At 32.6% G+C, this 27,702-nt stretch overlaps 1 protein-coding gene and 2 long non-coding RNA genes across 3 annotated transcripts in view; 1 reads left to right on the forward strand and 2 right to left on the reverse strand.

Moving 5' to 3' along the window:
* Positions 1-4,236, forward strand: part of LOC144838616 (uncharacterized) — a 311,214-nt gene extending 306,978 nt beyond the window's left edge. The window contains exon 2 of the long non-coding RNA XR_013611669.1: positions 3,203-4,236. This is a non-coding gene — a long non-coding RNA (uncharacterized LOC144838616). The remainder of the gene's footprint in view (positions 1-3,202) is intronic.
* LOC144838594 (uncharacterized) overlaps positions 1-27,702 on the reverse strand; it is a 61,621-nt gene that overhangs the window by 17,538 nt on the left and 16,381 nt on the right. Inside the window, exon 5 of the mRNA XM_078694019.1 lies at positions 10,692-10,832. Coding sequence (XP_078550145.1) covers positions 10,692-10,832 — 141 coding nt within the window. The remainder of the gene's footprint in view (positions 1-10,691; positions 10,833-27,702) is intronic.
* Positions 8,790-10,115, reverse strand: LOC144838613 (uncharacterized). The gene is made up of 4 exons (XR_013611666.1): positions 10,111-10,115; positions 9,799-9,930; positions 9,101-9,241; positions 8,790-8,924 (listed from the first exon to the last, which is right to left on the reverse strand). It is a non-coding gene; the product is annotated as an uncharacterized LOC144838613 (long non-coding RNA).

The following is a 27,702-nucleotide window of genomic DNA, read 5'->3' on the forward strand; positions in this document are numbered from 1 at the left end:
TCCTCACATCCTGCCTTCACATTGAAAGATGGCACATTGTCTTCTCCGAGTTTGACTAACGCTTCTATGATGTGAGGAGATGACTTCATATACATCTTAAAAGCTGTTTTTTCCTGTGTACATCCAGTGATAGCATGGAAACCTGGTAGTCTGGCTGCATTTTCTGGTCCAAGGGGATCGTATATTGATTAAAGAGCAATTCTTCTTGTTTCAGCTGTGCCTGTTAAAATACCAGAATTTTCTCCTAACTGTTGTAGGCGCCTTAAAATTAAAACAAATAAGTCGACTTCATTTCCTGGTGCAGATGCTACTTCATTACCATGAGGGATCATTAGTATATCTACCTCTTCTTGGGTGCTCACAGGTGTTGTTGGGGAATGTTCAGGTGTGTTTGTGTTCATCTTGTCGCATGACTGTTACAATAGGATGTTTACAATTTCGTACTGATTTGTCGGCAAGATAAATTGTGAGTTGATCTTTTGTCGTGTTGCTTGACAAGAATATTGCTTTGTTTTTAATCAGTGTGGAATCTTCCACAATAATTTCCACAATGTTATGGAGGAGATGATTGATATCGGATATCGTCTTTAAGCGAAAGTGTCTTCTCATAGTTGTCAAAGACGACACGTCCACCAACATAAATGTATTTGTTAAGTAGATAAACTATGCAGGCTACAAATGCCTCCACAAAATCTTTGCAGGTGGTAAAAGTCTGAACATTTATAAGAGTTTGAACAACTGCCATTCCATCGATGATGAGGTAGCGATTCACAGGCTGAGGTGATATCAATCATCCTATTGTAACAGTCACGTGAACACCCAAGAAGAGGTAGATACACTAATGATCCCTCGTGGCATTGAAATAGCATCTACACCAGGAAATGAAGTCGACTTCTTCACGCAAGATACCGACTGTTTTGTTTTAATTCTAAGGCACCTACAACAGTTGGGGGAAAATACTGGAATTTTAACACTCGGGCACAGCTGAAACAGGAAGAAGAATTACTCTTCAACCAATATACGATCACCTTGGACCAGAAAAGGTAGCCGGACTACCAGGTTTCCATGCTATCACTGGATGTGATGTTACGAGTCACAGTAAAAAAACAGCTTTTAAGATTGTATATGAAATCACCTCCTCACATCATAGAAGCTCTAGTCAAACTCGGAGAAGACAATATACCATCTTTCAATGGGAAGGCAGGATGCGAGGAGTTTCTGTGCAGTCCTCTTGGAACTAAAAGTGTGTCAGCGGTTCAAAACACTGCCAAATAATCAAGGTGTGGAAAAATTGCCACCAACTTCTGGAGCGTTGCACCAGCACATACTACGTGCATATCTCCAGGCCAATATATGGAGCCAAGATGTCACTATTGACCCAATAATTCCCGATCCATGTCAAAACTAGGCTGGTTTATAGAGAACGGCCAACTAAGACCAGTATTATCCGAGAAGCAGTTGTGGAGATACATAGTTCATGTTTAATAAGTACATGTTCCTATAATACATGCACGTGCAAGAAAAACAATCTATAATGTACCGAGATGTGTAAATGCGAAGCAGACGTGAATAACATATGACCATTGTTGTCTACATCCGATTCGGACAGTGATAGTGATGGCGAAAATGACGACGAATAATTAAAGTAATTAAACACAAATATCATTATGTTATATAACAATGGCGGCCATGTTGGATAAAATGGCGGCCATTTTGGTTTAAATGTCTGCCATTTTGGCTTGTTCTGTTACACAAATATGAAATATTATTTGAACATTTATTGTTACTTTTATGATTGAATTTCTATCTCGATAACATCTTTTAATGCCATATACTTACAATATTTTGTGGAAAATGGCGGCCAACCCCCTTTGCGTATGAAAAAAAAAATGGAGCAAATACTTTTTTGATTCAGTGATGTCTATTCTACAACATATCCAATTTTTATCAAATATAGCAAAAAAAAATGCAACTTATCATATCGCTACATTTCATACTGGACTATTAAACGTAAATATTGTAAACAATGAATATTCATAGTTATGTTACGCCATCATTGGATAACGGTCAATAATATTAAACTTTATAGTAGTGACCTGGAATAGGGCTTAAGTTTGAGTTTTCTTCTGACATCAATAGTTGAAAAAATAGTTTGGCATAATGGCAAAGATAATTATGAAATGCTTTTTTGCACAATTTATCATAATTTTGGAAATTTATTGAATTTATTAAACACATTACACCAACATCATATCTTTTGAAGTAATAATAGCACTAACTGTTTTGAGTCTGGTAACACAACTACCGCGGACAATAAAAATAAAATAATTTCTACTTATCAGCTTAGAAATGCCGTAGGTCACAGTTGTGAAATGATTTAATGTTACTGTGTGTATGTGCATCAAACAATATTTAAAAAAAAACAAATTTTATCACAAAAGATTTTGAAAATAACTCTTTCTCAACGTTTGTAATAAAACTTACATTTTTTCATTGAATATATTTATTTACAGCACGGTAAATTTTGCGGTATCAATTTTGATTTGATTTTGTGTCAAATGGTAGTTATTTTCTTATAATATATTTCAGTCGATGAAAGAGTTAGACTTACTGTGTAACAAGAAACATTTAAAGAAAGACTCTTATAAAACATCCAACAATGACAAGTGTAGTACGGTATAATGGTAACGCTCACATTACTAATTTAAAGTAAAATAATTACTATAAACAACTCTTTATCCTCGTGTAACAGTAGCCAACAGAAAATTTAATTTATGACTTTTCACAGTTGACTAAGTCAATTTAGTTGTTTTAGGAATAAGAAATGCGATATAATGTTACGACTTTATAAGAAAATTAATAATAAGAAAAGTAATTATAAAGGTACCATAATGTTGATGTAAAAGTCCTTTTAACTACAATATATTGTAATCTCCTAATTTTCATCATAGGTACAAAACATATAAGATTTTCTAACCTGTAGTACAGTCTCTTCCTCCAAAACCTTTCATACATGTACATCCAACTGGATCAGGTGGACAGAAAAAAACCCCAATGCAATTTCCACCAGTAGAACAGTTACTGTTGCAGTCATGACCAAAGTTGTTATTTCTACATCCTTAAAAAAACATCTTTATTACATCATAAAAGTAATTTAACAAATTATTAAAACTAGATGGTACCATCTAGGTCGTGCCCACAGATGGTTCTCGAATACACAGTAATTTCAGCGTAACAAAACTGGCGATTTCAAATGTACGTACCGCAGGACTATAATACATTGTCGTTTACAGAAACGAATAAATAGACACGATGATTTATGTAGTAAACTAAAATTAGCACCCTGGGAATTACTTCCGAAGGAGAAACTTATCACAAAATGAGTCCAAATTTTGGATTTGGACTCATTTAAAGAAACCCAATTTGTGTTTTGTATGTAACATTAGGGTTGAGGGATGGGAAAGCGGATAGGTACAAAGAGGAATAATTTTTAAATATATTCTTTATCCACTCAGTAACGAAATATTTTTTTCATTTTTTATAGGCCTATAAAGAATATACCTCTAAATACAGTAAAACATTTGCGATTTAATACTTTGTTAAAACTGTCACTGTCATAATCGATTGAAATATTAAAGTACATGTCACGATACACCACTACGACGTTTATATTTTTGGTAATTATTAATTAATACAAACGTTGAGAAGGAACTGTCAGTATAAAGTTTATTTGTATATAATAATGTGTTTATATATCTAACAGTAGAGCCTATCCACAATCTCAGTAATAAAGTTTATTTGTATATATTTTTATATTACATCTAACAGTACGAACATTCACAGTAAGAAATGTTCGATTCAAATGAGGACCAAAAATAGTTAATAGGTATTTACAGTATTGTTCAAGTTTATTCTCAAAGGGCCCATATATTTTCCTACCGTATGTGTTAAACCAAGGGCTCATAAAATTACCTACTTGTGTTAAACCAAACTCTGGCAGACTGAGAGATTGGGATGTTCCATTCATCGCAAATCAATACATTTGTATAATCGTATATTAAATCTATCAAAATAGTATTTTTTAAAGAAAATCGGCCTGTCTTCAACATTATGATGCTGTACTCTAGCTGTTCAACCGGTTTTCAGCTATTAAAAACAATTATCGTAGGAGGAGATAGGTAAATGCGAAGCCTCCTCGCATTTTTGTGGCGGGTATTTTTCAAGATGGACATCCATTAGACAGTGTATACCACGATCGGAAAACACCCCTATTTGGGGCAAATCGTTGAACCTAAATTCGTTTTAATCGTCAATAACTAATTATCTAACTTAATTTAATTAGTATACAGGGTTACATCAGGTGGTTAAAATCAGTACCGGAAGTACGAACCAACTTTATATACCATCGAGTAAAAATTCTAGAAGTAACGCGCGATTTACCGAATTTTGCCCTTACGTAAATTTATATATAGATAAAAACAAATTGTATCAAGAATAAAATTCGGAATTATTTACGGCCATGATTTTGTTATACGGAGTATTTCTTACTTTGTAAGTGAAATGAATATTGGATATGAGGACTTTGTGCTGATTTAGGGTGCGCATCAGAAAGTGACAATGTGCATGAGAGAGTCAATCAGTCGGCAGTGTTGGAATAATAATAAAACTACAGCTGCTTACGGACTGTTATGAAAAAAAGTGTCGAAAATAGACACACATTTAAATTCCGGGTGTATTTTTCATTGATATTTGATATTTTGTGGAAACACGACATCCATTTGGATTCGTTTTATTTGCGTGTGTGTGTTTTTGTTTTGTTTTTTTGTTGTTCATTTTACATTTCCAAGTCTTTTTTTGCTACATTTGTATACATTGTGGTCTAGTTTTGATTTTTGGTTTAAGCGGTGATACTTACTATTTACACATATCGCGGATTAAAACTGGAACGTACTAAGTTGATATCAATGGCCACCGCCGTACCACGCCGAGAATGTTAAAGAGTCGCTATCCAATCGGGTTTGAACTATATCCATGGTCTAATGGTTCGGACATCTGCATATCAAGCAGGAGGTCCGGGTTCGAATCTCGGTTGGGGCGACTTCATCTCATTCTCACATATTTCCTCATCTTATCGTTTCAAATACTTTTTCAATACCAGATAATAATTAATCTTCGTAGTTTAATGTTTATTTTTATTTTATATTGAAAGGCTGGTTACATAACCATTACACCAAATCACACACAGCTAGCATTAAGACACATAAAACATTTTTTTTTTTCGGTGAAATATTATGTAGGAGAATTTTATAGTAGGAGGTATGCACTCTCGGAGTGTCGTTTTAATTTTAAGATTAATTATGTGATTTCCAGTTAAACAATAATTGCCTTTAAATCCTGCTGATTATATTATAATACAATATAAATTAAGCTATTACCAATTTCACAAGCATCGCCTTTATAATATAAAATATTTACATGAATAATATTATTTTGCAAGTGTGTATCCTAATCTGATATGTAATCCTTCTTTTAGTATCAAACTACCTTGTTAGTAAATATTACTACTGATTGACGATGAAAATGCTTTTATAAAGATTTACCTCTAACAATGAGTCTCATGATACCATGGTTACCATCAGGATTATCACCTGTATAACATTCATATACGCCATCATCTTTCATCCGTATGTTCTCAATCACAGCAGACGTTTTACCCCTCAGATTGTGTATTTCATCACCATAATTATGTCTCCAACGTAAATCGTTAAGATCCCCACCTTTACTGAGATTGATAGTGACAGACTCTCCTATGCCGACTGTTATCGTTCTATACTCCATTTCAATAGTGGCTGTCAAATAATTATATTGTTAAACAGATAATAGTATTAGCTATTAAACAAAATATACATGTTTTAAAGAGTATGAATAAAATTAGATATTATTTATTCATTATCATTATTCTCAAATTGAGAATAACATCATGACCTTACTCAACAGAAGCGGATGTCAAGTCAATTGCTGAATTTGTAACTACTCCATTTTTCTTTGCTTCAAATGAAAATACACCAACTCTTTCACTCGGAGGTAAGTCAGCAACACCTAGAAACGTGTGATCATCGTGCACTCGGTATCTAATTGTGCACATTGTGGGAAATATTTTATTGCTTGGAATATTTGTTGTTCTTTCATAACCAGTATTGCCACCCGTATACGGCCCAGTATCATTCCAAGTCACGTTGTCTTTCCCATCAATATTCTTGTATAATATTCCAACTGATCAATCTCTAATGTCTCTGTCGTTGTCAAGAGTGTATCCTCGAAACCAACTACCATTATTGTCAACCAGTGGTGTTTCAGAATATGTTGTTATATCTAATCTTTAGATCTTTAATCTTAAAAGATCTTTAAAAAATGAAACATCATATTCATGATTGATTTTATCTATATTTAAATTTAGATAACGGAAAAATTCGGTAAATCGCTCGTAACTTTTACAATTAGTATTCAATGGCCGGTAACTAAATACATACCTGAGGAGAATCCGGAATAAAACGTCAAAGATAGAGATATAATCAAGTAGAACAAGTCTTGAAAACGTTTAACCAACATATCCACTGAAGTTCACAAACTTTTTACTTGTGTGTATACACATAAGTCGTGAGAGACAAAATGTTCGGTTAGTATGCCGTTAGCCTATATTATACTTAACAATTTAAGGAATAAAAACAGATATATCACCCAATAACAATGAAATACAGTAATAAAAAACTGTTTCCTTGTTTATTTAACTGTCAACAATATTTAAGTTGAATAGGCCTATATGTAAAATGTTTTTATTAAAAATGTTTATTTCAGCATAGAGAAAGAAAAAGAATTATATGTGGAGAAAGCAATGAAACAGATATCTCACCCAATAACAATGAAAAAAAGTAATACAAAACTGTTTCCTTGTTTATTTAACTGTCAAAAGTATTTAAGTTGAATAGGCCTATATGTAAAATGTTTTTATTTAAAATGTTTATTTCAGCATAGAGAAAGTAAAAGAATTATATGTGGAGAAAGAGTGTAAACGACGAAGATAGATTTGATTTGTTATGCAAATATACTTTGTTTGAAAGCACTGAATATTTCTCATACTTTCTACACTATCAAACCTTATGTGACAAAAAATGTTATGTGCCTATATATGGACACGATGATGTCATATCGCTACCATATTTAAGCATATCACTACCATATTTGGGCACATCAGACATTTTTTGTCAAAATATTTTGATAGTAGGCCTAGAAATGATTGTTTCTAAATGTTTTTCATTCATTTATTGTATCCAGGTGATTTTTATAATCCCCCAAAACATGTATTTTTTATGGCAAAGAATTCACACAATACGATATACAATCATTTAATGATATTTTACTTTTAACACTAAAGCATATAAGGAAATAAATAATAATTTTAAAAATAAGTCACCGTGGATCGAAATCTTGGTGTTTATATAATGATGTATTGTTGTCATTTGTGACGATTTTCTTCAATAAATATTGAAAATAAAAATAAACTATCTGTTCAAACTATCACGTAGGCTATCATTTAATCCTGATTGGATGTGTTAATGAACCTTTAACTAAATAATTAAATAATAAAACTAAAATGAACTACTGTACATCTACATATCTAATTACATAATATGGAATGCAGTTTGCAAAAATGAGAAAACAAGAACAAGTAATGAATTGCCTGAACCAATAAATTTTAGAAGTATATTTTTATCTTTGACCTAAAAATGAAGTTTTTAGCATACACAATGCTCATTTTTAAAAATCAATCTAAACCTTTTGGTATGTTACTTTTTAGTCGCGTGCAAACGCGACTCTACTGCTCACTATGTCGGTTGGTTGGTTGGTTGGTTGGTCGGTTAGTTAGTTGGTCGGTCGGTCGTTCGGTTGGTCGGTCGTAAACACTAACTAAAATTTGAGCACGCTACTGCAGCCATGTATATGGCCTTGTTTATTTGTATTATTCTAAAATAATTACAATTGTTAGTAAAATCCCGAATGTCAATTATGTCAATACTTGCAAAACATGACAATCAAAGGGGTAATAAATTTATTAGTAGGCCTACGGATTTTAAAAATATATATATTCAAATCTTAATATGAACAAAGCGCAGTGGACTGAATTAGATTAAAATTAATAAAATGCTCCTCTTTTACTGTATTTTTAAAATGCTGTTATAAAACCATGAGAATTCTGAGTAAAACAAATATTAAAATAAAATCAAATCGTAACAGTTTTTCTCCTTGAAAACGTCCAACAGATCTGTTCAAGTTCCAAGTTCAACAATAACAAAGTCCATAACAATAACCATCCCAAATAGCCTGAAATATAAAAGTATTGAAGAAACGTTTACATAACATTATACATTAATTAAGTATGAGTCATAGGCATACAATACAAACCTTTCAGTTGCGACACTTGGTGCTCAACAATGATAAATTAGTTATGGTGAAGTACAAGAGCATCTTCCAATTATAGTAGGCCCAAAAGCTGAAAAAGAAAACATATTACTGAGTAAGATAATACATAATTGGAAGTTTACGGATTTAATTGTCTTATAAGCTACCTGTGCTTGTTGATCCAAGTGCACTACTTGGTCCATCTACCTCAATACCACCAACCATCCTCGAAAATTGAGAGTAGAATTGATATTGTGTATTTGGGATAAGATTATTAACAATAAATACATCATCCTCTGGTTCAGTTACTGATATAAATGAATCCATCTCCAATGATTTATACGATAGCTTCCGCTTTGTAATTGTTCCTGTTCCATAGTCTTCACCAGGAATCCAAGTGACGTCAAATGTTAGGGTGGATGCTGTCTGGTACACAATAGTTGGCGGTTCAGAACTGTACGGTAATGCTATAATTTTGAAAAGAAAAATGTACAGAAGACTATTCCAAAAGAAAAGATAGGTCTATATGTTTTAGTTTTTCCATTATTGTATCATTTTTAAGATCAAAAGCGGTTATTTTTTATTTTAACACCCATAATCAACAAATTAGTAATTCCAATGTACGGATATGTATGTTACCTACCTATACTACATTTTGATCCAGCCCAAGCCTCATTACATTCATTAGGGCAACTTCCGTCTCGATTACAATCTGCAGATCCTCTGCAGTGACATGGGTAATTACACAAAACACCGAAGAATCCAGACGGACATGCCTCGGGAACTACACAAAAAATCAGTTTTTAAACCATTTAAATTAAAGGAAATGATGTACAGTTGACTAATGTTATTTACCAAGAAGTTATCGTTTTTCTGTACACTAGTTTCTTGATTCTTGAATGAGAAGTATTTCAATTTCTACTGTCTTTGATTAAACTGTATTTTTTATGCACGGTTATAATCTAAAATGCATGACACTGAGAAAATGTTTTCTAAATCTTGTATATATGATCAAAAGGAGAAATGAGTCGAATTAAATATTATTGAATAAAGTCTCTGAAAGGGGGAAAAGGAAAAAAGGCAAAGACAAGAACTGATATACTATTACTGTACCTAGACAGTTATTGCCTGTGTAACCAGAAACACGTGTTGACCCGAAGTACACCCTGCTACCAGGGAGTTGCTCCCTGCTGCTACTTAATTACACTGGCTGTCGTCACAGTTACATTTTTTTCGACAATCCGCTCCATAGCTAATAACTATACTTAACAAAATTCTATTTTGCTAAGTAACAAATTGTGGTACTTTCACAGAAGTATATACTTTTAGAGTATACAGTACCTTGACAAGTATCACCAGTGTATCCAGACGAACAGTCTGATCCGGATGAACATCCAGTGTATGTATTACAATCACTGGCGTCACAGTGACATTCTTGGCGACAATCAGCTCCATAGTATCCAGCTGCACACACTATAAAACGTCGTTCAGTATTATTCCATCAAAAATAATAATATGTTTACAGTTTTCACATCTTATTTTATCATTATTTCTCCATAGTATCCAAACATGCACTCTTAAATAGATTTAAGATAAAGATTTTAATATCAATAAGATAACCTTTCCGTTCGTATAATGTGTTGAGATAGATACCTTGTACGCAGAGAAGGAACGTTTGATGGCGAGAGTTTCAAATAACGTGCCAAAGAAATTGAGGCAAGGGCACGTTCTTGTTTGTGATAGGAAATGGTTCAGCGCCGTACACGTGACTTTTATCTATATGTGATAATGCAGTTTAGGTAGGTATCCAATCCTAAAGAGAATCATCAGGCCGTAAGACCACAGAGGAAATATATGTTTAGTTACTAAATCAAAAGCCTTGGTGATGTCAAGTAAAATATTAAAATGTCATAATAGTATCAGAAACAGCTGAGATGTGAAGGTATCTTTCAACGTGATTGTGACAAATATAGTGGATACATGATTTTTACATTCTTCCAAATTGTCCATTCGGAAATCATTATGTATGTAGGTAACAACGTTGTATTCTATAAAAAAACAGCTTTCAGGACATTTTTATTATTAAATATCTATTTCTAAATTATTAAACCAAATCGAATTGTTGCAATACGGTAGTGTTAAGCTAAAAAATATAGAAAACACACAGTTTTAATTGGTCTACTGTCTTTTGATTTTTGTCATAGCCAAAATAACAACAATTATTACATAACAACCTGTATTACAATTGTTTCCTCCAAAACCATTGATGCATGCACAACCAACTGGGTCAGGTGGACATAAAAGAGCTCCTCTGCAATTCCCACTAGTAGAACAAACAACGTTGCAGTCACGCCCCCAGTTGTTATTTCCACAACCTACAAAATTAAAAATAAGACATAGGATTTTGTATATAAGATTACATCGGAGATTGCCAGACCTTTTGCACGATGGCAGTGACTTGCAAAATCTAGTTCTACGCTGGGATACTGTGGATGTATTGCAGGAATTATTTAGGGAGCATTATTATGAATATGCATCATGTTTCATCTGCTCTGCGCTCGCCCTCTGAATGAACTTTTTAATACGCTTGTAGTCGAATGGATTAGACTATGAACTTTGCATGTCAATGTATAAGGTTTGAATCCCATGACCAACTTATTTTTACTTCATAGTGTGAGAGATTATTTAGAGGGTTAAGTTTTAGTTATATTTAGGAAGTAGTTCGGCTATCTTTCACGTGTCTTTCAGAGAAAGTCTTTGGGAAAAAACTAGCCGCCCGGGTCACTGAAACACCCGGGTAAGTGATGCGGATTGAATGTATTCAGAGTCAAATCAACTCGGGAAGAACCCGTGTTCGCGGTGTAAACAGTCCCGCGTATGTTTTCCCGGTTGGTTTTTATCCTCGCTCACTAATAGCATTTAATTTACATACAATTAAGATAAGACTGGTTTTGTTTATTCAATTATTTAATATTATGAAACGTATGTTTATTTTTTATTCATTTTTATTTAAAGATGTATATATTCTTCACGAGCAGACTCATTTTTTTGTATCGCCATAAAACAAAATCGTAGGAGGTACAAAAAGCAGACCGTTACTAGAGTGTTTCTTCATGCGTGAGAGGGCATTTAACCGAACACGACACGGGTTTGTTCTAAGCTCGGTGGTGTAAAAGGTATAATACAGAGCTTTTTCTATTATAAAGAATATTCACCGTTGTGTTTAACGATGTTGCATTCATTCAGATCATTGTCAAAGTAAACATAATAGTTTAATCACAAAATCACTTTCAGACAGTGATAATATGGTGTAATGGTAAGGGATCGGAATAGTGTGTTTACTTTAACTAATTCGAAAAGACTATTGGTATTGTCTTCCACTGTGCTGATCTGGATAGGCACTACACTGCTGGCTACACAGAAGGCCAAATCCAATGTTCTGCTGTTTGTAGTTAAGCTTGAGGACGATTATGTAATTACTTTTATATTTACATTTAAACATAAAGTCGTATTATGTATTTGGTCAAAATAAATTTCAATAACAATATTGTACATAAGAAAAAATACAATATACTAATAAAAGGGAGTAAACGTGAGTAGTAGTAGTCGTAACAAGTCAAAAAACAATATAACATAGCACTTTAAACTTTTCCATTTCTTTATGTGTGTATGTATGTAGCGTAGAAAGTTTCTTCATCAGAAAATATAAAGAAAAAAATAGCATTGTAAGTACGCCTAATTGCATTAAATTAACTTAAACATGATAAATTACATGCTATATGAATATAAATTAGGCTATTACCATTTTCGCAAGCATCGCCTATAAATCCTGCTGGGCAAATACAGACACCCGTATTATCGTCACACACTCCACCATTATAACATCCGGGACAGTCCATTTCACAGTTTGGAGGATTCCATTTTGGTGAAGGACAAGATAATAAACAAATTTTTAAATGTGTGCTCAACTATTGTATGTAAGCTATTATATTTGTGAATAAAGTTGAAGTTAAATATAAACTTATTATAAATATGTTACTTACATTTAAAACCGTTAAACTAGTTTGCAAATAAACGTCAAACAAATCGTACAAACACAATAGTTTCAAATTTTTTTGTATATCATTGTGCAAAGTGATTGGAAGATTTAGATAATCGCAATTACAGCGTAATCAATCAAAAAGTCATGATTTGTAATTAAAAACCTACCTCTTACAATCAGCCTCACGATACCATGGTTACCATCCGGGATATCACCTGTATAACATTCATATACGCCATCATCTTTTCTTCGTATGTTTTCAATCAAAGCAGACGTATTACCCCTCAGATTGTGTATTTCTTCACCGTAATTATGTCTCCAACGTAAATCGTTGATATCACTACTGAGATTGATAGTGACAGACTCTCCAATACCGACTGTTATGGATCTATACTGCATTTCAATACTGGCTGTAAAATTACACCAGTGTCAACTAATAGTAGTACTAATGTATGCTGGTGTGTTATTTTATATTTTTAAAACATCATAAAATGTTGATCTCCATAAAAATACAAGATAAGATGAGATACATCATGGCATTACTCACCAGAAGCGGATGTCAAGACAATTGCTGAATTTGTGACTACTCCATTTTTCTTTGCTTCAAATGAGAAGACACCAACTCTCTCAGTCTGAATTTGTAAGCTATCAACGCCTAGATACGTGAATGAGTTATGTACACGGGATATAATTGTGCTGCTTGTGTGAAATATTTTACCGTCTGACATATCAATCCTTTGCTCTCTCACAGTTCCATCACTCGTATATCCAGCATCATCCCAAGTCACGTTATCTTTTCCATCGATGTTCTTGTACAATATTCCAACTGATAAATCTCTGATGTCACTGTCTTCTTGAAGTGCATATCCTCGAAACCAACTAATTGACTACACCAGTGGTGTGCCAGAAAAAAACGACTATATCTAATGGATCTTAAAAATATAAACACATTTTCTTAACAGACTGAATTTCTATCGCAGTCATCTGAAGACTGGAATTATCAACACTTAATAGCAACAAAATAAGAATAAATGTGAATTGGATAGCAGCGTTTTATTTTTCGAAATAGTTAATAAGTACAAGTAATATATGTTGATTACTCAGACCATAGTGTCATGTAAAAAACGTAACGCCAAAAATACCTTATATTTTTAGTATCTCTTTTTCAATATACAATGAAATAATGATTGTAATATTATTTCAAGCTTAACTTTTCTTTCTCTTGTCCATTAATGAAAAAAAATTAGCTTTTCAAAGGTAAAATAGAATCCCGATACCAGGTGACTGGTAAAAACATGCATATGCCTACAAACCTGATGATTCCGACACGTCAAAAAGAGACCTACAACCAGGCGAAACAAGTTTGGAAAACGTTTAGCCGACATCTCCATTAAATTTCAGGATAGGTTGTATAATACATAACAATGTATAGCATTAGCAGTGACTGTAATAAGTGAACGACTGACTGCACAACAGTTACAATTATTGTCCCTATCGTTACTTAATACCACTGCCCAATACTATAAAGTATTTCTTTGTAAATTGAGTTGTTGTTCACTTCTGACTGATTCTCTTGTCCTTTTGTTTCCTCATACAATTGTATCAGTACTGAAACTTGAATAGATTCCCCCATGATTCTATAGACCATAGTTTATTTTAACATAGTGGAGATAAGTAATAGACATTTAGGGTAAATCAGGAAAGAAAGAGCTGAATAATGAAAATGAATAATATGTTTTTCTATTGTAACAGTATTGTACAATGGGTAGTAGGCTTGTAAAATTAATGACAGTGTTTATCGAGAATTAATAGTTATATTAATAATGTATCTGACATTGATTCTATCTTAAGCTCTGTCTACACTATCAAACTTTATGTGACAAAAACAATTTGATGTGCCCATTATATGGACACGATGATGTCATATCACTACCGTATTTGGGCACATCACACTTTTTTTGTCAAACTAATTTGATAGTGTAGACAGAGCTTTACATTAACATTTGTTATTTGTTTGATTGCTGCTACCACAAGAAACAATTTTGTTAATGCACGGTATACTGTTTCTTTATTTGTTTTATTTTAGAACAAACAATACTAACACGGTAACATGTATAATTGCTACACTCGCATTGTTTATTCAACATACTTATACTTTTAAAACAAAAATGTAATATTACGGTATTCGCGTACATCGTATAAGGAAATGAAATAATAATTTTAAAAGTAACTGTAGGCCTACTGCGGATTAGATTCCTATCATTGTTTACATTTGTGACGATAATGCTTCAATGCATTTTGATAATGAAAGTATACTTATCAAGCCATCATGTAGGCTCTAGTCTGGTTCTCCACTAGCGTCAGCTTAGATGATCCGCCGCTTGTGATGTCAACACATTTGCGTCATTGTATTATTAAACTTATTAGTGGAAACACTAATTTAATTGGGTAAATGCCCATCCTATGAATTGTATTTATAATGTAGGCTGGTATGTCGTTTATATGAATGTCGTGTATATTTTTTGTTAAAAGCAAACTTTGACTTTATTTCATATCTTGATAATATAAGGAATGAAAAAAAATATGTTGCCATTTTTTCTAGAGAAATTTAAAGGACCAAATTCAAGATGGCCGCCAATACTCAAATAACCCTATTTAAAACCAGAATATCACCAATAACACAAATTATGAATGTGGAACAAGTCCGTTTTGATGGTATTACACATTATACAATCTTAACTATGTATAGCGATAATCTGTCGGCCATCTTGGATTTCAAAATGGCCGCCACTAAAAAATAAATTTAAATAATTTTTGTTGTTTCAACACAATGTTCTAAAATAGTCACTTCTCATAGGATTGTCTAAATATAAGGCTGTCTAAAGTGGTCAATGTTCTGTATATAATAGATATATAATACCCCTACTATGACCCTTGAATTACCTAATCGTTCAAAGTTGGAGTTGCAAAAGTATGGAACAACTTACATTGATATCAAATATTCAGCAACAATTAATTCTAAATCTAAATTATAGATCTCATTTCTTTTCATAAAAGTGAAACTTGTATTTCAATGTTTGTATCTCAGACAGGACCACAATATAAAACGAGTGTATTTATACCTTACTGGCAATTACATCCGCCACAGGGCGGCTTTCTAAATTAGTTTAAAGCCTTCTCAGACCCCAGTGTCCCTATACCCGCCAACCTCCACCCCTCTTCAATAACATCCCACACTCTTTTTTAAAAACAAATTCTTCCCAGGACAAATGTCAATTCAACTTTAGGGTTAGGGGTATACATAGCTATGATAGGCCTATGTTTTAAGTACGTTGTAAACTGTGTAAATGAATAGGTGTCATATTGGCTGATATATATAATTTAGATACTGCGGCCCCCAGCCTTCTTTCTCCTATCACCATCCCAGCCACAAAAACAAACTCCTCCCATGGACAGTTCAAATGTAGTAACTTTTCCTAGTACAATTCCAATCACGTTATACTTCATTACGCCAGTATTTCCGCCCCTCTTCCTCCCTCCCAACACATCCCAGATACTGGGTGATTGTGTTTAAGACGTTTCCAGTACAAATTATGTTAGCCATCACTACCAACTCATAATCCCTCAGTGCCTGTTTTCAGATGTAGTTTAAAACATTCCCAGTACAGTTTCGGTCTTGGTGACAGGCCTACATCCCCACCCCCTTTCTAGGGCTAATTAAAATACTTTATAACAATTTCCTACCACACAATTCTGGTCAATTTGATAGCTTACTACCCCTAGCCTAAGCAAAATTAAATTCCCGGTACAATTGCGGTCATTTTGATACCCCATATGCATGGTTACGTGCTGAAACAGAACTAACATCGAAAGTGAGGAAAAGTGGGCCATTTTGACCACATTTTGGCCCCTAATGCTTGGTTCCAAAAACGACGTAACGCAACATAAGGGATTTGACTAATCACAAGCGATGGATTTATTTGACGGTCGCTTGTCATTGGTCAACTGGTTTGCGTTGCGTCTACGTCCTTGCATTGCGTCCTAGTGGGAACCAAGCTTAACTTAGATCCTAGATGGCGGATGATGTTCAAATTAGAACTTTCCCGGTACAATTCTGGTCATTTTGATACCCAATATGTAAGGTTATGTGCAGTAACAAAAAGTTGTATAACGAACAAACAAACAAACGTACAAACTCTCTAACTTATAATATAGGTTGTGAAATCCTGTATAAATATGGTGTTCAATAATACATGCGTTATTGCCATGTAATTCAATGTCTGAAACTTCAAGGCCATAGTCACCAGTATGGTTGGTAAGTTTTCAACCTGTCAACTTTTGGCAGAAGCTTGAAGAAAGATACAGCTCATTCGCAAGCTTCATGGGCAGCATTAACTCCCACTTCCCATCTTCTACAATCTCAACCGATTTCATTAGATGATGTACCTTAAAGTTGACCATCATTATACACTGGTTTGATGAGTGCACATGGTTGTGGTATAAATACTCATGTACTAGGGAAATACAAGATAATGCCTGGTGATGACTCTTGCCCGAGATGAGTGGAGGTGGACAGAGATGACATCAAGAAGCAATTATTTCGACCTGGTGAATTATATGGCTTTTAAACATGTAGCATTGTGAAAATAGTGTTGCGGCCAGTGCTTTTGTTGTATTGTATTACCTATACAACAGTGACACAAATATCTTAAAAACTCTGCTTTCTCTCTACAACTTCTGACACTTTTCTCGAAAAAATTCAGACAGAGAAAATGATTCTAAGTGACGTATCATTTTGTTTGAAAAACGCTGATCATAAAGATATTAACTTGAATACAGAGAGATGTGGTTAAACTATCCCTATATATGTCAGAGACACAAGACAACGATATCTGCACACATGGAAAGTACACATGCTTTTATAAAATATTTCTTTGCTCATGACCACCTGAACTATGGCCGGTTACTTCCGCTGTATCACTTTCAACAGATTACTGATATTGGAGTTTATGAGACGACATGTATGTGTGACAAAGGGAATTGCTGGATTTACATCAATTGATCAAGGTCATTGAGCATGGTATCATTGGAATAACACAAATTAATAATTTCATCAGAGCTGGCAAATCTAGTTGATGAGTTTGAAAGCCAACATTTAAAGAGAGATGATATCTTGATTAATGAAGAATGCTGCAAATCTCACAGAGGTGTTTGTTGGCCATATGGCATGATGACATTGGACAGAAAATGTTTGAGGCATTGGTAAAAGTTTTGTAGAAGGCAAACTATATGGGATCCTAAGAAAAGGATGAATATTGGCAAAAAATATATATGACGGTGAATAAAGGTGACAAGCTTATCAAAGTAAAAGAGGACTCCAATAGAGATTCTTTGTCGTATCACATAGTCAGCTGGTACAGTACTGTATATAAGAACGTATGAGCATTTGGGGGTGAAATGAGGTATTGATTGCAGTACTTTTGCCAATTTGTTTCTGAACAAGCTTGTTGGGATCACAGATCAGTCTGTTGAAGTTTGATGGATACAATAGTAGAGAACGAAGGAAGCTCAACTTACTATATTGCATGCATAATATATGCATTCAAGACAGCGCACTGATTAGAAATATTTCATTTGGCAGAGTTAGTTAATCACCATGTTGTTGTAGGCATATCATTTTGTGTCATTTCAATCTAATTTAATTTAACTTACACACGTTTTAATAAGAAATTTAACCCTTTTTAAAAAAATGGCGGCCATTTTGAAATTCAAAATGGCCACCATTTTGTGTTAATAACCGTGTTGTTGTCATAGGACTATCATTTTATGTGATTTCAATCAACGTCATAACTTGCACATGTTTTAATAAGAAATTTAATCCATTTTTTTAAAATGGCGGCCATTTTGAAATTCAAAATACTAATGAATATAGGTTTATAATAATTTTTATATAGCAGAGAACCCATATAGCATTAATTTTAACTTAAAATATTATTCATAATGGGTGTTACTTTGTCCAATATGGTACATTTATTGGATATTTTACGTATTGGCGGCCATCTTGGATTTGACACCCTTAAGCTTTTTTAAAAAAATGGCAACATATTTTTTTTATTACTTTACATCCTAAAGACACTAAATCAGCTGGAATTTTGCTTTTAACAAAAAAATGACACGAAATTACATAGTGGCCTACACTATTATCTGTTAACCCAAAACGTAAAAATATTTAAATCAACAACAAAAACTCTTTCTAAATATTTTAACATGTTTTTCAAACGAAATCCTCAGGGATATGGCCGATGAAGAGGTATTTAGGTGACTTTATTGTTAATTAGCTTTGTTTTAATCGCTTGTTTTTACAGTTTAATCAATCTAGCGGAGAAAAGCTTATTACTATATTTGTAATATTTAAGGTATGTTAAAGGTTTGTGTTTAAAGTAAGGATATGCAACCAAAAGCTAGATGTCAAAAAATGATACAAAATATGATTACTTTTATAGAGGGCGTATAGGATCCCAACACTCTCCTGTCTGTCTTCAAACACTGCATCACCCATTTACATTCGCCTTGAACACTTCAAGGCGAATCAATATTTCAGTAATGTCCTTCAGAAGATAAACATTGCTGCAGTATCGTATTTTTGTACTAAAGTATCGACATCTTTCTCATCATCCGATCAAATCATCTGCCGAAAATATAGTCGGTCGTTCACCAGACTTTTGCTAATGTTCCAGTTAAGGTTTGATTTCTCTACGATAAACTGTCAAATCACCAGTTCCATCTGCCAGTTTAATAATGTAAGCCCTGTTACCTCTTGGCCTCGATACGATCTGATTGGTTGGTTATTTTTTAGTTAATAACCGACACCAAGATGTACTTACCTTTCATCATGCAAGAGCCCTTACTGATGCTGGTTTTATATATTCAGTTTCCTAAAGTATTTTCGGAATATCTTCAGATTCAGATTCAGATTTGATTTATTAAGTCATTCATACATAGTATAATGATAATTGTTTTCTTGGCAGAAAAAACACAAGCAAAACAATACATACATAATATTTACATTCGTGTTCAACTTGAAACTAACAACAACAAATGATCAGCAATAAAAAATACAATAGACCTAATGACCTATCTTTGAAACTAACTGCTGTATAGTCTAATAGCGCTAGGTAAGAATGAAAATTTATGTCTATTTGTTTTTACTGAAATTGTTGTTAATCTTCCAGATCTGGTAACTACTAACTTATTGTTGAGAATATGAGATTCATCAGCTAAAATACTATTTAATTTAGATATCATTCCATCATTACACATTTGTGTGATACCTTTAATTTCGACACCAGTAATTTTGCTTGCATTCCTAACTATCCTGTTTAACTTACTCAAATTTTTGCAAAAGCTTAAAACAGATTGAATAACACTTTGATAAAAAAGAAATAAAGAATCACGGCCTATATTATATTGTTTCAACTTCCTCAAGGAATACAGTCACTTTAGCATACACTTTGCACGTATGTGTATCCCAACTTAGATTCGTATCTATCCAAACCCCTAAATATTTATGAGACTCAGGATTTTCAACATAATTTCCGTCAATAGCAAGTGGAATGTGATTAACATTTTTTCTAAAGTCAAATATAAGCTCTTTGGTTTTTTTAGAATTAATACACAAATAATTAGTATTACACCAATCTAAAACCCTTGTTACTTCTTCTCTATATACAAATTCATCCCCTCCTGTAATAAGACCAGTCAAACACATGTCATCCGCAAACGTGATAATGTTACATGAATTAACATTACATCTTAAATCACTAACATATATTGAAAATAAACGTGGGGATAACACACATCCTTGCGGTGTTCCAGTATTAGAGTCAATAAAATTTGAATAAAAATTGTTAACCGTAACTCGTTGACTTCTACCAGTAACAAAATTGCTTATCCATGAACATAAATAAGGATTTACATTCATTGTCATCAGCTTCCTCAATACTGCCCTGATTTACGAAAGGGCATTATCTCAATTTTTTTCAAAATTGAGATTTTTGTCTTACATGACTTTTGAGGGTATAATCTATCATTTAAACTTAACAGCTACTAAAAAATTTTTCTATAAATATTAAAAATATTAAAAAAATTAAAATCAGTTTGGGCATTATCTTTATTCATACCTACAAAAAATTCAGTAAAAAGCATTATCTCAAAAAAACAATACACAACAGGAAATGATCGCTTGACTGCACACTGCAGCAGTAACAATTATCCAATCAGAGGTCGACTTGATGCATGCTAATTAGCACACTCAAATTATGTTTGTAGATGTTAACTAAAATAAATTGAATACTTTTAATCAAATTATTGTATTTGACAACACTAAAATAAATTTATGTGGATACCAAACTAAAATGGAAGAACATGGCTGCAAAGGATATTTTCAAGAGCCTATTTAATGAGTAGGCCTAAGTTTAATACTTTTTATTACTTATGTCTTCGTTATTATCCTTGAAAATGTAAAAAAAGTCCAATGGTCATTTGTAGTGTTTTCCAATTGATATTTAAATCAATGTCAAGCAACTTTTGTTATAAAACAATGGCATTGGGAAATTCGTATTTTAGTCTTTTGAATTACATTTTTTTTTGGGTGTGGCTGTAAGTAAGCGTAGTCATTACATTGAATTCCATTACATTGATTATTCCTTTACATTGACTATTCTATTAAATATTAATATATTTGCATAATATTAATAAATTTGTACTTTTTATAGACAACAAAATGTCTCATACCGACTTCTACGCATACCAAAACTTCATGATGTTAAAGAAGTACTCTTTAAAAAGGTTGAAACAAAATTATACTGGAAATGTGAATATATGGATACCAGGTCTAGAGAGTTTTTAAATATAAACAGGAACTCCACAAATTAAAAAAGACAACATAATAAAAAATTTGATTCCACAAACAGAAAACTTTTGGAAAAATCCACCAACTTCAAACGTACGCAATCTGTAAAAACGCATAAATATATCAAATACAAAACTTGTAAATATAATGCATAAATCAATAATCTGTATCAAGACAGAAAATGCGATAAATTACTGTAAATCGAGTTTTTATAAATGGTTGTTTTATGTTTTTGTCATCAAATTTCATGAAATCCTTCCAAAGCGAGCACCACAATCCCCCCCCCCCCTAAACCAATCCCCCCCCCCCTAAACCAATCCCCACCCCCACAAACACCCTCCCCACACCTCGCCCAACAGCCACATGTTACTCCCTCTCATTAACTTTACCTATCCCTACTGCAACATATTTGTCTTGTGCTATTAGATTAGTTTTGTAGTGTACATTCTTAAATATAGAGATAATGCCTTTTGTTAAATTATCTATTGTTATTAGTTAGTATGAATAATTTACAAGAAGGAATTATCTCAATTTTGACCCCCTAAAAAATAAATTATTAAAATAAAATTCATGTTACATATTTTCTATATATGTACTAATACCTATTATAACTGAAAAACCATTAATTTGTCTCTAGATTTTTAAAGATAAACTCAAACACGTTTTGCTTATTTACTCAAAACTACATTTTTTGAGATAATGCCCTTTCGTAAATCAGGGCAGAATAGTACACTTGGCCGAATAGTATGAAAGCGGAACTGTAGTCAATAAACAATGATCTTACATAACACTTTGCCTTATCTAAGTGCTCATAGATTGGTTGTAAGAGACACAAAGTAGCATCCTCTACGCTTCTGTTTAAACAATAAGCAAATTGGTATGGGTCCGCTTGATTCTTTGTTTCTTTAATTAACTTGTTTTTTAAGTTCAAGCACAATTTATTGTAAAACATAATTTTTAATCGTGTTTAATGTATAGAACATTTATTACATAAATCCATTTTACGATTGTACATTCAATTTTTAACGTTCATATAATTTCGTTTCAAGAAATTGTATTTTTATTTTTGTTTTCATTTTTCATAAATACTGTAGTATATTTTGTATGTGTTTTTCTATTTATATTTGTATAAATATGGTATTATTTGTATCGCCTTGGTTGACAGTGGCTGGTTAAGCACATCACAAGATGACGGTTTCACTAGTTTTGCTTTTCTTCTACACCCTATAACACTCGTTTTTGTGTTATGACTATGACTATGAAGTGACATTTATATACAAAAATGTTCAATAGCGAAACAAATTACATAATTTGTTACGAAGTGATATATACAATTATTATAATAGAAAAAATAGTGTATATAAAGTAGTCTAATAATACGGCAATTGACGAAAAAATATTGGAAGGATCCCAACTAGAAAAAACTTTGTCTCACTAGTATCCTGACTTAACTAGGCCTAAATATAAGGTAAAAACAGGACAAATAAATAAAAGGCAAATAAATACGACAAATGATAAAAAAAAACAAAAGCAAATAAAAAAAATGTTGTAAAGAATAGAAAAGGAACTTTTTTTGAATTTTGAGCAATTATATGTCATGATGTAGGCCTAAACTTAGACATGTTGTTTAAAGATGTATTGTCCCTTGAAACACAAAAAATGAAGATCAAAATATTCTAAATTTAAATTGGCCATATCAAAGTAATATTAAAGTTATTCACTTTAAGTAGAAATTTCGAGCCAAATACAACAAGTTTACGTAATTAATAGTTAAATTAATTTGATTACATTTCGTCTGGAAAATCGTCGCCAGCGAAAGTAAACAAAGAATATTTCAAACCACGAGCATGCATTATGCATGGTGCTAATTAGAATTGTTTACAACTCGTCACGGTTACGGTTGAGAAGGTGTTTTCACACAGATCGCGAAGAAGTGTTATGATTATGCATACAGAGTAGCCAAACAAGCGCGTTGCATTATGAGATATGTTTTGATCGAAAACTTTGACTGGAAGTCAAAGTTATTTTTTGAACAAAAAAATGTCTGTATTTCAGTTAAATGATTTATTTTCGACAAATTTTTGGTAAAAGTTTTTATTATTATATTTTTATTATGATACTTCAAAATGACCCACTTTTTTTCGAAATCTTTTTTTTAAATTTTTTTGGAATTACTCAAAGGGACAATACATCTTTAACATTTCTCTTAAATGTTAAGGGTAATTTCACTCTACTTTTTTGTGACGATAGTCAGACATAATTCAGGTAGACACGACGCCGTTTAATAGCATTTAGTTTAAATATTTCAAACGGGTAATGAAAATGTCGATCAAAAGGCTAACACAATTAGTTTAAAGTTGATATTCTGTCTTTAAATCTCAATGTAATACCTTCAGTTGCGAAAAAAGAATGTTTTATAGTATTTGACATAAGTATTGCATTTGTTTTATTTATCATGCTAAGACTGTTGTTGTTCTCGCTCGCGTGTTTGTTCAAATGATTGATATTTGTCTATTACCTTTTAAGGTAATATTATTACTATTTTCTACTACTCATCTTGTTGCTGTTTAATAATAATAAGTTTTATTTCATTATTGGTTAAATATTTTTGGAAAAGGAGCAATTGAGATTTTACGCTTCTTTTGGTAACATGTTAGTATTTTTAGTTTATACCTATCCACGTAAATCATTTCTACGAGATTGTAGCTACGATTTTGTAATTGTTTTCTCTACTACGGATAATCAAATGCTTTGTATTCTTCATTTTTCAACTGTGTTACCATAAATATGTTCCGATACAGGCTGTTGAGGGTTAGTGTAAACGTGTTCAGGTGGAGAAGAAGTAGCAGCAATAGGATTAATGTCTTCATATTCACTTCCTTCATATTTTTTAGACAAACTCTGATAATCTCTATCTATTGTACAAACATTTTGTTGTATAGTAGAAGATGTATTTCCATAATTTTCTGAATGTATACCGGTACGTCTGTAATTAACAAAGTGTAGCATTGTTGGTAATATTCACTCGTCGATTCAAAGATGGTTTAAGGATAGTAATAGTCTAAAAATGATACTATACCGTTTAAATATCATCACAATGATAGCAACTGTGATAACTGCAACACTTAGTGAGGCAATTACAACTCCTATGACGCAACCTAGAAAAAAATGACACATTTTTAATAACTTGAGTAGGATTTGGTTTAGGCCTTAAGCTCGATATTTCTCTATATTTCATTGTTAGTTACTAGTACAAATCCCAAAAACAAATCTATTAAAAAAGAATGCGGTTTCAAGTGAACTGCGTTTAAAAAGAATCCGACATGATAAGGGGTTTAAGGACATAATGCTACACACCTTGACATGAGTCTGGAACTGGAGGATCACAATCTGTTTCAAACATGAATTTCTTTATGGCAGATGTCCCATTAACATTTGAATATGACGCTAATACTTTGAATGTATATTCTTTATTTGACTCAATTCCTTCATCAAGCAAAATTTCAGTTTTTGTTGTACTTCCTTGCTGAAATATTCCACCTAAAAGTTCATAATGGTAGGTCACCTGATAGTCGGTGATTCCACACGTAGAGGCTTTCCACTTCATCATAAAATGTGTTCCATTTGTAAATGGGTTACTTTCTATCAATGGCTCTAGAAAATAGAATATAAAATAAATACAGTAATTTTGTTTACCACAAGAATGGTAATATGTTTTTTAGGACCATATATTTTAGTGAATGATAAACCACCTGATGGCACTGTTTGTATCGTTATTTCCTCTCCCCAACTTCCAGCAATATCCATATTATTAACAACTCGAGCGTTTACTATATAATCAGCACAGCTTAATAATCCTGATAGTTCAACTTCTAATTGAGTACTGCTTGTTGTGTTGACAACATTTTGTGTATTTCCATCTATGTCCGAGTATTGCACTTGATATCGAAGAATATAGTTACACTGAATTCGATCATACTCACTAGATACAGTCTGAAATCCAAAAGAAAATCATCCCGTATAGAATGAAGAAATATAGTATCGAACTGTTATTTGGATCTGACACTGGTACCCAATTTTCTGTTTGATATGTTATTTTATGATACAACAATTATAGAATACTTCTATATGAGTTACTACGTTGGAATTTCTACTAAACTATAGGCGATGACGTGTTTACGAACCCCTTAGAGAAACTGTTCACTGAATGTACAAATTCAACAACGTATTTAATGTGAATAAGCTACTTTTAATTGGTAGGATATTTGCGGACTCTTCAGAAAATATTACATAAATATATAAGACTTTCACTGAACGTACAAGTACCAATAACTTAATGAAGACATCAATTATATCAATTAAAATACCTTTAAACTCACGATCATCTGATTATCTCCAACGTTATTTAATTCTATCTCAGGTTCTTCTAAAGGTTCTATATCATATGTAACACAACGAATTAGAACTGACCAAAATTAAATACACGTATGATGTGCTTTGGTATACTACAATACATTTGTTATACGTGCCTTTACATAACAAAGAGTAAATACAGAAAACATTTTACTTAACCAAACAAAAATGTATTGCCATAATGTAAACAAAAATGTATACAAAATATCACAATTATATGATGACTACAAATTAGGGTTTATGCCTGTAAAATCAATCGACATGCATTTCCTGATTTGCCGGCAGTGTACTCAGTGATTATGCTATAATGATGATGATAATGATCTTACTTGTACATATTGTGTTTGTTGATCTAACTGTACTTGCTGGTCCATCTACCTCAATACCTCCAACCATCCTCGAAAACTGAGAGTAAAATTGAACTTTAGTATTTGGGATTAGATTATTGATAACAATAAATGAATCATTATCTGATTTATATATTGATATAAATGAATCCATCTTCGGTAATTTATACGAAAGCTTCCGTTTTGTAATTGTTCCTGTTCCGTAGTCTTCACCAGGAATCCAAGTGACGTCAAAAGTCAATGTAGTTGCTGTCTGGTTTACAATTGGTGGTCCAGAACCATATGGTAGTGCTAATTAGCGAATATAGATACAGTATAATCAATCATTGTATTTATACACTAGAAGTACCAATCACTTGCATACAGTAACGTAGGCCTATTCATGTTACTAGAGTGTACCCAACCCAGCGGGTTTCTGTAGTTTAAAACTGCATTTATAAGATTTATACTAGCCCTATATTCTCGGGATTACTTTACCAAAGTTTCAGCTCGATCAGAGCAATTTTGAAATGATACCTTGACATTTGACATCGGATGATCTTGGGTCGCGCCTTTCTCAATATCAGATTAATAATAAAAATGTGTTTATTATCTTTATTATTAAATTATGAAAATGTTATATTGTTTGTTCGTAAATAATTTAAAAAAAATTAGCTTAATGTTACCTGTGCTGCAATCTGTCCCAGTCCAAGCTTCGTGACATCCATTAGTACAACTTCCATTTCGATTACAATCTTCAGAGTCTTTGCAGTGACATGGGTAGTTACACAAATCACCAAAGAATCCGGGTGAACATGACACAGGCTCTTTAGAAACAAATCAAATTAAAAGTAAAGAAAATTAGTAAACGTGAACAAAATGATGTTGTTAATGTATGTTCGTTCAACTGCGGCACAAATAAGGAACACATTTTTAAGATTTCTCCCATAACGTTTAAATATTATTAAATAATGTATTTTCATATGATAAGATAGTGTGTTGATGATAATAAAAACTACAATCTGCTGAGATTACAGTACCTTGACAGGTTTCACCAGTGTATCCATCTAAACAGTCTGACCCGGGATAACATCCTCTGTGTATATCACAATCACTGTCGTCACAGTGACATTCTTGGCGACAATCCGCTCCATAGTACCCAGACCTGCACACTATAGTATATACACGTATAGTGTTTAGCATTATTTATTACAATTACTTAAGCGTTCAATTTTATATAATTATATTCTTATCCTATCCAATCATATACCCAAAAATAGCAATTATACAAAACATAATTCTAACTATATCAATTAACATACTAGCAAGGGCGGGTTTAGAGAGGGCCTCGGCCGGCGTAATGTATTAGTAATCTTACCTTGGTTATCCCAATCATGGTATGATTTCGATAGTATACAATTAAAAATAAAAAATATATTTTTTTCGAAAGATTTCAAATTAATTGATTTTGTATGTTATTTAATATTAGGCCTATACCTTATTGGTAAAGCTTAAATCGTCTTCTATCAACATTGTTTTTGGCCGGCCATGAA

The sequence above is a fragment of the Antedon bifida genome, chromosome 3 (assembly GCF_963402885.1).
Source record: "Antedon bifida chromosome 3, ecAntBifi1.1, whole genome shotgun sequence".
Taxonomy (NCBI): Eukaryota; Metazoa; Echinodermata; class Crinoidea; order Comatulida; family Antedonidae; genus Antedon; species Antedon bifida.